Source organism: Theropithecus gelada, chromosome 5 (genome assembly GCF_003255815.1).
Source record: "Theropithecus gelada isolate Dixy chromosome 5, Tgel_1.0, whole genome shotgun sequence".
NCBI classification, from domain to species: domain Eukaryota; kingdom Metazoa; phylum Chordata; class Mammalia; order Primates; family Cercopithecidae; genus Theropithecus; species Theropithecus gelada.
In genome coordinates, this window is record NC_037672.1 from 116,554,944 (window position 1) to 116,570,098 (window position 15,155).

Consider the following 15,155-nt stretch of genomic DNA (forward strand, 5'->3'; position numbering starts at 1 on the left):
GTAATCCCAGCACTTTGGGAGGCCGAGGTGGGTGGATCATGGGTTGAGGAGTTCAAGACCATCCTGACCAAGATTCTGAAACCCCGTCTCTACTAAAACTACAAAAATTAGCCAGGTGCAGTGGCAGGCGCCTGTAATCCCAGCTACTTGGGAGGCTGAGGCAAGAGAATTACCTGAACCCAGGTGGCAGAGATTGCAGTGAACTGAGATCGCACCACTGCACTCCAGCCTGGGCAACAGAGTGACACTCCGTCTCAAAAAAAAAAAAAAAAGAATCCGTCTCAAAAAAAAAAACAAAAAAAAACAAAAAAATTCTTAAAAACTACTAGCAAACCCAAACCAACAGCATATTAAAAGGATTATATACCATTACCACGTGAGATTTATCCCAGGAATGCAAAGATACCTCAACATAAGAAAGTCAATTAGCGTAATATGCCACATTAGTAAAACAAAGGGAAAAAAGATAAACATTTCATTTCAATTGAGCAGAATAGGCATTTGGTAAAATCTGATACCTTTCCCTAATAAAAACATGCAGAAAACTGGGAATAAAAGGGAACTTCCTCAACTTGATAAAGGGTATAATGAAAAACCCACAGCTAACATCAAGCAACAACAACAAAATAGAGAAGTTGCACTTCATCAAAATTAAAAACTTTTGGGCATCTAAGTACACTATAAAGAAAGTAAAAAGACAATTTACAGAATGGAAGAAAATATTTGTAAATCATATATCTGATAAAGATTTAATATACAGAATATATAAAGAACTTCTACAACTCCACAACAAAAAGAACCCGGTTAAAAAAAGTACTGATTAAAGGATTCGAACAGACATTTTTCCACAGAAGATATACAAATAGCCAACATGCAGTTGAAAATATGCTCTACACCATTAATCATTAGGGAAATGCAAATCAAAATCACAATGAGGTACCATTTCACATCTACTAGGATGGCAATAATAATGTAATAATAGTACAGAAAAAAAACAAGGGTTGGCAACGATGTGGAAAAACTTAAATCCTTTAACATTGGTGGTGGGAATGTAAAATAATGGAGCCATTATGGAAAGTAGTTTAGAGATTCCTCAAAAAGTTAAAGAAGAACCATATGACCTAGCAATCCTGCTTCTAGGTATATATCCCAAATAATTTAAAACAAAGACTCAGATACTTGTACACCAAATATACACCAAGTATGCTGTTTCATCGCAGCACTATTAACCATAGCCAAAAAGTAGAAGCAACTCAACTGTCCATAAATGGATAAACAAAATGTAGTTTTATGTATCTTGAATTATTACTCAGCTCTGAAAAGGAATGAAGTTCTGGTATGTGCGACAACATGGATGATTCTTGAAATAATGCTAAGTGTTTTGAAATAATGTTTGAAAAAACACTGAATGAAATAAGCCAGACACATGTAAAAAGACAATCTATAGAATGGGAGAAAATATTTGATTTTTCAGGGGCTTGGGAGATGGGGGAATTAGGTGTTATTGCTTAATGGTGTTTCTGTTTGTGGTTATGAAAATGTTTTAGAAATAGATGGTGGTGATAATTATGCAATATTATGAATATAATAGTCACTGAATTGTATATACAACATAGTTAAATGGCAAATTGTATATTATGTGTATCTTACCACCTTAAAAGAACCCCCCACCCCCCAAAAAAGAATATTAATGCTTGACAGTCTTCACCTTCCCCACAACAAAAAGTCACATTGGTCTTCATTAGGGGACTAAATCAACCTTAAGGTTCTAAAACAGATAATTCCTGTAATTTATTAAATTGGACTCTCTGGAAGCAATCAGGGTAGCAATTCTTAAATAAATAATTCTCTTTATATATTTTTATATATAGAGAGAGGGAGAGACAGGGTCTCACTCTTGCTCAGGCTAGTCTCAAACTCTCGGCCTCACGTGATTCTTTCACCTGGCCTCCCAAAGCACTGGGATTTCAGGTGTGAGCCACCACACCCGGCTTTTGCCTTTATATCTTAAGTGAGACTCTTTAAGGTCTTAAGAGGTGAATTTTTCAGGTGCTGAGAAAATTAAAGTAGAAAAGCTTAGAAGACACTGGGTCTGTGAGGTAGAGGACACCTAAGCCCTTTTGGCCCCCATGTTCCAGCTGATAGCCAAAAGGTAGTGATAGATATGAAAGGAGGAGGTTCTGCTGCCAGCCAAACCCCAGTATTCCAGGACCCATGGTAAGACTTTGAGGACACCTTCTAGTCCAGTACTTTGTTCTCAGATCTGATTGAACAAGTCCAGATGCTTCAGATAATGGCTTTTTGTGACAACCTCAGGTTATGCCATTCTTTACTCCCTGAAAGGAGTATGAAAGTGGAAAACCTCAAGTACTGTTGCGTGAAGAATGAGCTAGTGTACCCTCTTCTAGGTGCAGAGTAGAGTTGACAGTGTAGGTATTGTTAGACTTCCATGAGGATTTCTTTTGAAAAGATGTTCCCATGCTTAAAAAATAAATGACAAATTTAGAGTATTCTCAGAGTTCAAAAGAAAAAGTGTATTTTCCCTCTATTTTCTATGTTGGCAAGTAGGCCACATAAAGGTGCAGTTCTGTTCGTTTAAGCTGTTGGAGTATTGCAATAGGTACTTCAAAGTTGGGGAAATGTTACTTGATTTTGAAAAGCATGAGGCATAGAAGGTAAAAGATGACACCAAAAAGCTAACTTAAATCAACTTAAGAGGGATACAGATTCATGGTTCATTAGTGGTCAGAGTTATAGAATGTAGGAATAGTACATCTGTGGTGTTTTTCTCTGTTTCTTCATCATTCCCATGCACACTAAATTTCATAAACAACTTTCTTTTCATAGAGTGACTCTTGCCTGGGGATTAAGGGTACTCCCTAGGAACCTAAGGGAATGAGTAAAATGACCCCCACAGGAAGACAAGGCTACTCTCCCTATTGTGAGAATGACTTCATCAATTTGTAACCCAGTCAGACTAAATATATCGATCATGTGTTGGTTTTATAACAACTAGAAACTGGGAAGAATAGAGTTCATAAAGTTTTCAGTATTGTTGCCTCACAAAATAATCCTTCAGAAATTCCAGTTCAAAAGATAGAAGGAGTCTATTGCTTGTTTCATAATGCTTATTTTGTTACATTACTCTCTTCTTCCTCAGCTAGAAACTTTGAGCCCCCATAGGCTATGCTAATTAGGCTTTTTATATATTTTTTTGAGACAGAGTCTCTCCCAGCCTGGAGTGCAGTGGCATGATCATGGCTCACTGCAGCCTTGACCTCCTGGGCTTGAGGGATCCTCCTGCCTCAGCCTCCTGCGTAGCTGGGATTGCAGGTGTGAGCCACTGTATCCAGCCCTAGACTATTTATATTACAGAGCCCAGGAACACTTAGTGTAATTCCAAGGCTCTTTTAAGACTGTCACTGGCTCAAGGATCCAAATCCAGGGCTCTGACTAAAACATACTTAGACTGGTTCATTCTCTCACTCGCTTCAGGGTGTTGCTCAAATGTTACCTATTCAGTGCTATCCGAGTCTCTATTTAAAACTGCATCCGTGATCTCACCTCTGACACTCCACATCTCTCTTTCTGGTTTTATTTTTCTCAATAGCACTTATATCATCTAATGTACTATATATTTCACTTCATCCTCTTGCTTGTTGTCTGTATCCCTTCCATGATGACAGGGATTTTTGTCCGTCTTGTTCTTTGTCGTATCTGTAACACCTATATCAGCATCTGGCACATAGTGCCTGCATGTAAGTCATGCTTAATACATATTTGATGGATGATATTTTGAATGAAAATTTATCTACATAACCACATTAAGTAAAATTGAATTTGGACTCTAGGACGACTGCTTGGGTCCAAATTCTGGTTCAGCGACTTACGGCTGTTGACCTTGGGCAAGTTATATAACTTCTCTCTGCCTCAGTTTTCTCATGTGTAAAATGAGACTAGCAATAATTGTTCTTATTATATAGACTTTGTTGTGATGACGAACTTGAATTGGTATGATAAAGCACTTTGAAAAATATCTGGCACATTGGAAACACCATGTATTAATAAATGTTAACTTGTAGAAGGAGTTGCATTTAACTGTATCTGAGTCAGTGCTATGTTTTATAAAGAAAGCATTTATTTAGATTTTATGATTTCCCGCTTGTGTGTAGGAGCCAATTTGTATGAAAATAAGGATGATAGGAGTCTGAAATGTGAGTTAGGCCCTCTAAGAATTCAAGAAAGTCCATATAATCAAGCATCTTATGAAAAATAGTTCAATGGAAAGTATAATTCAAGATAGCATATATTTCTATGAGAGCCTACCTTTACTCCTTTATCATACTTATCACAATAATTTTTACTTGTTCAATATGTCTTCCATGTCTAGATTCTAAGGTAAGCTAGATTTGAAGTTCCATGAAACCAAATAGATTAGTCTTGTCCACCACTAAAACTCATGTCATATCTAGCACATGGTAGGTGCTTGATGCGTATTTGGTTAAAGGAATATGTATTCTTGGCTACTCAGAGTACAAGGAGCCTATACTGAACAAGTTATCTTTTTATCCACCAGAAGCAAGAATTCATTACTTCCACATCTAAAAATGTTATCTCACCCCTCTTTTCTTCTATCCAGTTTTTGTTTACTAGAACTTATCATGGCTGCTTTTACCTCGTGGCCTCTGTTGTTTGCTTTTCCATCTGTATCTTTTAACTTTTGCCCATCATTACTAGCTAATGACTTTTCCTGTGTATTGAAGTCAAATTCTCAACAGACACCCTACCTGGTTTTAATTAATGAGAATTATTGGTCTTGAACAAAGTTCTATCATTGGCTGCTCTCAAGTATAGAAATTGACTGCCCTTGGATCAGGTGGCCATTTTTGACCTAATCAGATATGGCTACAGTGATCTGGTTCAAAATAAGTTTATCTGTTTGTAAAGAACAACAAGGGCTGATTCCCTCAGTAGATCTTCTGGGTATAAGAAAGAATAGGGAAAGCTGGATTTCTGAGGCTGGGGCTGCCCAGCATGCCCCAAATTACAATCATTAATATTTACTATGTATTAGAGGGATACAGTGTAGGGTATAGATATAAGACCCTATCCTTGCCCTCATATAGCTCACAAACTAGAGGAGGCAGGCAAGCAGATTGAATTCAGAGTAATGGTATTGCTGGAGTTGAACACCTTGTACCATGGGAACACGCAGGACAAACACTCTGGACTGGGATTATGAAATAACCTCCATCTTCACTGAGGTTTCTGTGTTCCGAGTATATGTTAAAGAGAGGAAGTTCTATGTCACATTTGTGCCCTTCAGTATCCTTAAAAAAAAAAAAATCTTGTTGAAAAGTTTCTAAATTGAAACCAAGAAATGACGTTGAGCATATACTCCTTTACCTAAAGGATGTTTTGTTTTCAAGTTTAGGAAGAGTACTGTTCTTTGACTTTCAGGTGTTTTCTCCAGTGAATATAGTGAGTGTGCCAGAATCGTTTGATAAGAATGAGTTTCACTACCTGTAATCTGAGAGATGTGGCTTTGAAACTGGACTGACATTTAGGGAGCACTTCCTTGCCTGCCCTCCTTCAGAGTTCTACTACTCCTTCACTTCACAGCAGTTCTAACTACTAATTATTTAAGCTCCCTCTTTCATTCCTGGTAATCTTGATTACATGGCAGGGAGGACTTCTTGCAATCCGTCATTCTAATGGAATCTTCAATGGGGATATATATGGATGAGAGAAGCCCTCTGGAACACTATGCTTTATCCATGACTATTGATTTCCACCGTTTGCTCCTAACTTTCATCTTCTGCCATTGTCTTGCATACTCTTCTTTTCCAGTCAATTCTCCAGTAAAATCTGTTCCAGACAATAGCCTAAAGGTTGGTCATCGGGCCTGAAGGCAATATACAGCATCCTGCATTATTAGCACACACTGAGTGAAAGTATAACCCTACTCTAGATGACCATCCAATGCTGAAGATGATGATGCTATTCTTGGTACTTTGATTCAGACCCAAGATGAGGCTGAGAATCTGTATCCATTTGAGGAAATTCTTAATGACCTAAGTATCTCTACCAATAGTGTTCATCATTAAATACTTTCTGCCTGGCACATAGTGCTTTTTTAAAATTATTTTTTGTTCAATAAATGAAAGCAGTTTTAGTGGATCAGTTCAAGAGGAGTCTTTGTATTAGCTTTGTTTAATATGGAGTTTGGAACTGAAGAAACGTTTAATAATTATCATTTTAAAGTATAGAATATGGTATATCAGACCTTCTGGAACACTCTCTAGACACAAATGCAGCAGAGACTGCATTGGAAACCTCTGAAAGAGTGTATCCTTGGCCAGCAGATGGCATTCTAATACTATAGTTTAGAGAAAGCAAGTAGCAAAAGGTAAAGAAGCACTTTATAATGTTGAAGTGACCATCTATCTCCTTTTTCCCCTCCCCATCCCCACATAACTTTATCTCATTTCCATTTTATCCCAGGCAACTATCTTTTCCATCCATCCACCCCTCTTTAGGTGCCTAGAGATATCTTACTGCCATGCTCTCTAGTTCCTCATAGGAAAATATCTTTTGTACTTATTAATAATCAATCCATAGAAATAGGACCAGCCACATAATTTTCAGGGCCCTGTGTAAAATGAAAATGCAAAAGTTGTTCAAAAAGTATTGAGAATTTTAGGACAGTAAGAGAAGAGCATTAAACCGAGCACCGAGCCCTCTGAGCCTGCATAAGCCATACACCCATGAAACCAACCATACTTTATAATGTAAATATTTCCCTCTTCCCATTCTACATTCCATTATTCTAATGCCCTGTCCCCTGTGACCCGCACCAAAAGGGCTGCTTAAGAAAGGAAGGAATCACTAAATGTTATTGAGACATCATAGAATCTTAGCACTGAAAGAAAATTTAGAGATCTAGTTCAATCCTCTCATTTTAAAGATGATTACATTCCAAAGAGATGAAGAGGCTCTCCCAAAGTCCCCAGCTAGTTATGTCTCAGACTGGACCGGATCTAAGTATTCTCATCTACCAGACCAAGGCTCACTCTCTTACGCAGACTCCATGAGAGGTATTTTAAGAAACGAGTTTTCCCATCTGCTCAGGATATACTTTGCCCCGTTTTCTCTACAAGAGAAGGGTACATGTTTGTGTTACATTTGAGTACCAGGTGTGTGCTGGGCATTACACTCGATGTTTTATACGTAATACCTCAGTTAGCAACAAGCTCAGAAAATCATTATGTTCTCCCCATTTTTCAAATGAGAAAAATTGAGAATCAGAACTTGAATTTTAGTCAGTAAATGGGAAGACAAGAATTTGGGCAAGTCTGTGATTCTAAAACCCAGTCTCTTTCACTATATCATTCCTAAATTTTAGGAAAGCTGAATCAGCCTGTATTTCCTGAACATTGGTCTTGTTTTTGGTCAGCTCTGGGTGATCTTGGGGACTCTTTCCAGGCTGTTTTCTTCAAATTTATGAGGCTTGCTACTGCCTTGGTGTCTTTGCTCCAGGGTGTTTCCTCTGCTTTAAACACGCTTCCCCCAGATATTTCATGAAAAACAGGACCATGTGTTGGATAGGTAACAGGGGATCTGATCATTCAGGGTCTTACAGGTCATTGTAAGAACATTGGCTTTTTCCTCTGAGTGAAAATGGGAGCCATTGCAGCAGTTTGAACAGAGAAGTGACGTATCAGATTTAGGATCCTTCTGGCTGCTGTGTAGAAAAAGAGACTAAAGGGATGGAGTGGGGAAGGTAGAAGTTTGTAGGCTTTTTAGAGAGTTATAACAGTAATCCAGGAAAAAGATAATGGTGTCTCATACTAAGGTGATAGCAGTGGAAGTGATGGAAAGTGGCTGGATTCTGGAGTTATATGTGTATGTAAATACTATATTTTTAACTTCTTGTTATGGAAAATCTCAAATACATACAAAAGTACTACAGAGATGAGTATAATGAATTCCTATGTTCCTATTCAGTGAACCTATCATGGGTTATGTGTCAGGCACTTTGCAACAGCTGCAAGAATTGCCAACTTGTATCAATCTTCCTCCCCAACCCTTGATTGGGGAGAAAGCAATTTGAAGCAAATCCCAGATACCGTATTGCATGTGTAAATATTTCAGCTTCTACTACTCCAACTGCTTCTGACTGCCCCAACATTCTGCTGTTTACCCTATGGTTTCTGCTTGTTCATAGTTTCAGGTACTCAGGACTTCTAATTACTGTTTGCTCTATTTGTCCTCCTTAAGCTTTTTTCCTTCCTATCAACTACTAACTCTGTACTTCTCAAATTCAAACTCCCTAAAAAGAGGTTCTTGTGGGTTCAGTTAGTTGTTTTTTTTTTCCTTCTACACAGAACTCATGATCTGGCCCAATTGTGGTCGATTGGCTGCTCTTGGGTCAGGGACCCTCTTTTGGCCAACCGCGGTGGTGTAACGACAAGGTTAGTTTTCCCAAAAAAGGGTTATTGAAATGGAAGTCACTTAACAAATAATAGGCTGCTCTCCAATACTAATACATAGTGGAAATTTAATTCTAGAAAGGATATAAATGGTGAAAAAAGTAAGTCTGCAATGAGACTAGAAATAGATAAGTGTCTAATCACTGAGTACCGTTATTTTACAGTCTGACCTGACTCATTTAGAGTGCTATTCTTGGGTGCCACTGAGGAATTAAGCACATTTTTTTTTCTTAATATATTTTTGTTTATAACAGGCTGAGTAATAGCATAGATAATAATGATCTAGGCTGAAAGTCAAGACCTACATTTAATTCTTCTGTTCATCATGGACTTTGTACAATATTAGACAAGATAATAAACTTCTCTGTGCCTTTGTCTCTCTCCAGTGAGATTAATACCTACCTTTTCCTGATTCATATATGGTAGACACATAAGATTAGAGGGATAGAAGCATATTGAGCTTTTATGAAGAGAAGCATGTGAAAATCTGAATAATTACTATTTCCTATGTGAGGATTTTTATGAAATTATAAAATGAACATAGATTTAAGGTTTTTTTTTTGTATAAATTTGAGGAGTACAAGTATAGTTTTGTGACATGGGTATATTGCATAGTGGTAAAGTCTGGGCTGTAACCATCGCCCCCTGAATAATGTACATTGTACCCATTAAGTAAGTCCTCATCCCTCACCCCGCCCCCTGGCCAACCCTGCAACTCTTCCAAGTCTCCAGAGTCTATTATTCTACACTCTGGTGTGTCCATGTGTATACATTATTTAGCTCCCACTTATAAGTGAGAAAACACAGTATCAACTTTCAAATATTACACACTGTCTAATCTATTCATTTTCATCAGGTACTCAAACATTTTTCTTCCTACATTTTAATGTATGTGTCATATGTATATACTGCTTAGAACAGTGTGGGGCAAGTAGTAAGAGCTATGTAAATGTTAAACAGTTATCTGCATCAGCGTCAAAAAGAATTTGTCAAAAGTCCAGAGTTGCAGCTGCAAATGCTTAAAAATTTGACCCCTCTCTCCATCCCCTAATATATGCCCTGCTAAAATACAATTACATGAAGCACATAAAATAGTATGTCATGTGAAAATATGAATAAAAGGAAATTTTTTGAGCCCTGGAAAATTGGCAGTGTATATGTTTATGTGAAGAAAACCACCACAACAACAAAAAAGAAAGGGGGTGGTTAAAAATAACATTGATAACTGATATCTCCATTGTTCTCAAAGACTAGTTAGTGGACAGGCTGCATCAGAATCACCAGGAAATTTTCTAGAATTCTTGGTTCTATTAGCGATTCTGATAGAATAGAATAACAGTGGAGATTAAGAATGCAGAAACTGTTTAAGTTTCTCAGATGATCCTGATTTTCAACCAAGCCTGAGAATCACTGATATGTAGAAAAATGTAATAAAATAATTTAATTTAACTTAGTACATCATTTATTTCCTGTCATCCTATTCAAAGTGGTATGTATTGGGAAATATCTATCCCCAGGGAAGAGGACTGGGAGGATATCTGTAAAAATCAGAATGACAATTATCTCTGGATTATGAGTTATGGAAATACTTATTTTACATTTATGTTTCTTATTTCTAAGTTTTCTGGTTGAGCATATATTATTTTTATAATAATAGATATTACTTACAACCAGTGCCAGAAAATTATTCACAACCAGTACAAGATGTTAAAGAGTCATATGCAACCTATGTTTTCAGTTTATCAAATGTAAAGAAAAAAAGCAACTTGATAGGCTGAGGCAGGAGGATCACTTGAGGCCAGGGATTCAAGACCAGCCTGGGCAATATAGCAAGACCCCATCTCTTAAAAAAAAAAAAATGAAAAGGAAAGAAAACAAAAATTAGCTGGGCATGGTGAAGTGTACCCATAGTCCTAGCTGCTCAGAAGGCTGAGGCAGGAAGATTGCATGAGTCCAGGACTTTGAGGTTACAGCGAGCTATGATCTCTCCACTGCATTCCAGCCTGAGAGACAGAGGAAGACCCTCTCTCTACCAAAACAATCTGTCAATTCATATTCACATAGTTTTTGTTTTAAAAGGCAAGGCTACATATAAAGCAACATGGACACAATATTTATTTTTGTTTTTTAAAATGTCACAAATTCTTTTAGTAAATATATGTCTTAGAGAATATAAAACAAATTAAATCCTAATTAGCTTTTACTTCTTTTGCTTTGGCACGAATGGAAATATACCAATGTTTATAAAAGGACCAATCAGTCAGTAACCTTATACTTGATGGGGTGAAAGAAACAGTTCTGGTACAATATAGATCTTCTGTCCAATTTGTATTTTGGGCTGTGCTCCAAGAATAATGTTCATTCCTTTTTAAAGATCCTCTTGGCCTCTACTCCTTCATATACGTAAGTCTGAAAGGTGTTGACAAACAGAAGAATTTATCTTTAAGATTTACATCTAAATTAAGAAAAATATTGGTATTATTATAGTTTTATACTATATGAGTTTATACTATTTTTATATTATATATATTATATGAGTATGAGTTTATACTATTTTTTCTTGTACTTGATAGCAAGATTTTATACAGATATAGGATACAGCCATTTTAAAACGCTTGTTGGTTTGTAGTCGTTTACATTTTCAGTTAAAATAGGCATTGATCATTTGACATATATAAGTTCTCTTTAGTAAATAGGCATCAGAAAATAGCTATACAATATTTTTTAAATCAGTAAGATTTATGAGAAAAGAAGTAGTCTGTTTACTAAAGATCTAGCTCAGCAGTGATAAAAATTATTGTTTTGTAGTAATTTTTGCCTTTTGAAAATAGCTATAAATGTTACAACTCACCTGGACTAGTTCATCGCCTATAATTTCTCGGACAGTATTCAGTTCATTTCCATTGTCTGTCCGTTTGAATTTTCCAATAAGTTTATTTCCCTCAAGGCTCCAGGTCCCCTACATAATAATGATGATAACAATAATGGCATTTATTAGGGTCTTACACATGTCAGGCACTGTTCTGAGTTCTGTAGACACACTTTTTCATTTAATTTTCATGGTGACCCTATGAAATTGATACTATTATCCTACTTTACAGAAGAGGAGACTGTAAAATGGCCCAGTGATTCACCTAAAGTCACAGTCAGGATTGAACCTAGACCATTGGGCTACAGAGTATGTGTTGATAACCATTATGCTTGTTTTCTTAAATAATTTCCATATGCTGAATTTTAAGGCAGATGAGCAGGGCTTCTTTCTGAATCTTTCATGTTACATATCCAGAAATATAGTCATGGTTAACTTATTAACATGGTTAATAAGTTTCATAGAGAGGTTAACAACTCTGTGCTTGTTTTACTTTGTGTGATTGTGGAACTAATTAAAGAAAGGCATAACTGATAACACATTCAGTAGTTAAATTGTCATTACAAACATATGTAATTTAAATAGAAAAATGTTGAGGCTAAAAAAGTTTTTAAAAAATTTGTTGAAAATGATGACTTCCTAAAATGTGTTATCTTAAACATGAAAAGGTACACTCTCAATGACTTGCACTACATCAAAGCTTGCCATTTGGTAACTCACTCATTTGTTCATTTGTCCATTTCTTTTATTATTTCAACATATTAAATTGCTATTACAGTTAAGTTACATATTAACTCTAAAAGCTTCTGTTGCTGTACTGTTTAAAAACACAGTTTTGATTTTTTTTATGAATAGGTCTATACTCAGTCATTCAAAAGATATTTTTTCTAATTCTTATTGTTCAATTCAGATTCTTCACAGATGCGTATAAAAATAAAAGTATAATACTTAGATAACCCTGCCAATTTGTGCAATATATAACATAGACAAACTTCATTGGCTTCTTCAGTAAATGAAGGAGACCTGCATTAATTAAACCAACCAATGAAATAGAGCAGAGATCATTTTAATATTGGGTAGAAAAATCAAGAATGCATTGCTCATAAAAAAATTCTTACACTGAGTTCAGTTCCGTCTGCTAGGTTGTAATTAAAGGTGACACCAAGTTCAAAAACAACTTCAATGTTTCGAAAAGTGCTTGATTCTTTGACTGTGAATTTATTTCCTTCTTGTGTAATTGTCAGCTTCAAATTGTCATGAGCTGCAAGCTTCCTTTTCATTAAATTAATACCTGCAAAAGGTAAGACAATGGAGAAAATAAAGTCAAATCCCATAGGAAGCGTTTATTTTTCCAAGTTATGTTTTGTTTGTTTATTTTGAGGGTGGGAAGAAAACTCGGTAGCATTGCCTTTGCACAAGAGCATTCAGATTGCTTCTATAGAAGTTCAGTTTCAATCAGATCAAGAGAACTGATTAAAGTTGTTTTTTCAAAACTTGAGAAAAATTAAGTACAGTACAGAATTATAGAATCTTAGAGCTGAACAACTTTAATAAGATTAACAAACTGTTCATTTCAGTGTTAAGTAAATTAAGTTCTAGAAATATCAAATGAAGGATTAAAATGTATATTCATGTATTTATGAGGAAGCACATATTTAATTCTACATATACCGTATTCTTTTTTCTTAAATGCCCCTTTGTTTTTCATAGTGGCTTTAAAATTTTGAACTTCATAATTCTCTTTGTTTCTTGTGGCATTTCTGACACAAAAATGAGAAAATTAGCAAATGTTATAGCCAAAATCACTGTAAGAATCTACAAATTTTATAAATTTAAACTTAGAATTCCTAAACTGTAAGCTATAATTGATGCAGATTTTTCTTTTAGAGGAATGACACAAATTAGTTTGCCTATCTTATGTAGTATATGGGCTGCCAGAGTATTGGTATCAATTTATAAATCAGTTAAATTAAGCCTCCCTGAAGAAAATACATAGCTTCTCAAGATTATTCCAAAACTTTTGTAAGTTAGAAGAAATAAGAATTAAATCTAACTTATTCAGAGCTATAAATTTTAAGAGAACCTTTTTCCATTACTTTCTTATATGGTCTTTGCTTTTCCATCTCCTAGAATTTAACATTTTCAAATCTGGAAGTTATCATTATACACTGCCATTTTCTTACTGTAAACAACAAAAAAGTCATTTTTCAGTTAAAGAGTGAAGGAAACATATCTGGATCTTTTTGGTGTGTTTCAGAGGACAGCACTAAAAGAATCTTTTCTTCCATTAGTGAGATAGTGGATTCTTCCTAATGTAAGAAGTAAGAATATGATTTCCCTCCTCTGAACATCTTCTGGATCCTCACTACCACATTAGGAGCTATCCGTAAGCTATCTGTAATCTCCTAGAGATTTAGGAGTTAGAAAGAAAAATGTTTGTAAGAAAGCAAAGAATAAGCCACAAAGAAATAAAGTCTTTACCCATTTTTTCCATGAACTTATCATAGTTTTCACTCCGGTGTACCTTCCAAGTGCCATTAAACGCCATGATTTCAGTTGAGTCAGCCTCCAGGCAACTAGAGATTCAGGTCTGTCCTTGGGCAAGAATTTATTATATTTCTTATCTTAGAACCAACCCTATACTGTGATGTGGAAGTTTAAAATCACCTGACTACTCTATGTCAAGCCATTAATTCTTATTAATTAATAAGAATTCTTATTCATTAATTCTTAATTAGTTAATTCTCATTCTGTACATTCCTGAGATCTTCTGAAATTCAACTGAATTAAAACATGAGAAGCATACCTATTCTGTCTTCAACTACAGTTTGTGGGCATACTTATTTCAAGAATTAGAATGCATGCTATCAGAAGATTGTTTTTCTAAGTTCAAAGTGCACACTGTGTTGGAGCTAATATAATTTATAGTATAAGTCAGATAACATCTGGGAAATGAGACCATGACCTGTCTCTTTTTCATAGCAGCAATTATCTTATAAAGTAAGACTTTATGATGAAATACAGTTGAAAAGTTAGTTAATAAGATTCGTTTTCTAATATGTCTTTTTGCATTGTGTTTAGCATTGCCAGGAGTTTGGATAAATATCGTGGCACTTGGTACAGTGCATGACACGCAATAAGTGCTCATTAATTTTTGTCTTGATCCTGAATGGTGATAGGCCACTGAGCAAAATTTCAAGAGGTACAAATGAGGCTGGATAGTATAAAAACTTGCATAAAAGAATTAGCTTTAAACGTCTGCTATGTGCAGAGAGAACAAAATCCGGTTTTAGCTGTGCCATTAATTAAAACCACTCCTTCGTTTCAGTCTCACTGCCTCTCATCCCCAAACCCAGTAGAGTCAGAAGCCACAGCTCAGTATGTATGTGTGTTTAGGGTATAGAGGGTAGCTAGAAAGGTACAAAGAAAAGGTCACCATATCTCTCCTTTCCCTACTTCACGCTGCCAACCTGGAACAGGCCAAGCTTGGGGAGGAAACTTGGTGTGAAGTAAAGAGTTTTAATTACTAGTCTTAAGATGTTTATTACTAAAATGAGTCTATTATTGTGATTGAATGTGACCAGATAACATCTTATTAACTAAGGGTCAGGAAAGAAGCTCTAGGGCTTGCCCAAGATATTACTTAGGGTCCAGGGAAGATAAATCTAACAGATTTGAACAGAACATTGGGGAATAGAATCCCGGTTTTTAAATTTTGGTATTATTTTATATTTTGATTTTTAAAAATCTTTTAAAGATTTTTGATATTGTTTGATTTTTTTATTTCGAGTTGC

The 15,155-nt window shown here is 35.7% G+C and overlaps 1 protein-coding gene across 1 annotated transcript; it reads right to left on the reverse strand.

Annotated features, from left to right (window-relative positions):
• Window positions 1-9,033: 9,033 nt before the first annotated feature.
• FABP2 (fatty acid binding protein 2) lies at window positions 9,034-13,968 on the reverse strand. Its single transcript, XM_025386248.1, has 4 exons — window positions 13,843-13,968; window positions 12,480-12,652; window positions 11,344-11,451; window positions 9,034-10,901 (listed from the first exon to the last, which is right to left on the reverse strand). Exons 1-4 carry the CDS (start codon window positions 13,907-13,909, stop codon window positions 10,851-10,853), a joined length of 399 nt encoding a protein of 132 aa, XP_025242033.1. The 5' UTR covers window positions 13,910-13,968; the 3' UTR covers window positions 9,034-10,850.
• Window positions 13,969-15,155: the final 1,187 nt, after the last annotated feature.

What these genes read in the sequence shown, in the direction of transcription:
- FABP2 (XM_025386248.1), bottom strand. Translation starts at nt 13,909, where the DNA reads ATGGCGTTTAATGGCACTTGGAAGGTACACCGGAGTGAAAACTATGAT. An exon ending in TAAGTTCATGGAAAAAATGG is followed by an intron (nt 12,653 to 13,842) that starts GTAAAGACTTTA and finishes TACCTTTTGCAG; the next exon opens with GTATTAATTTAATGAAAAGG. An exon ending in CAGACGGAACTGAACTCAGT is followed by an intron (nt 11,452 to 12,479) that starts GTAAGAATTTTT and finishes ATTATTATGTAG; the next exon opens with GGGACCTGGAGCCTTGAGGG.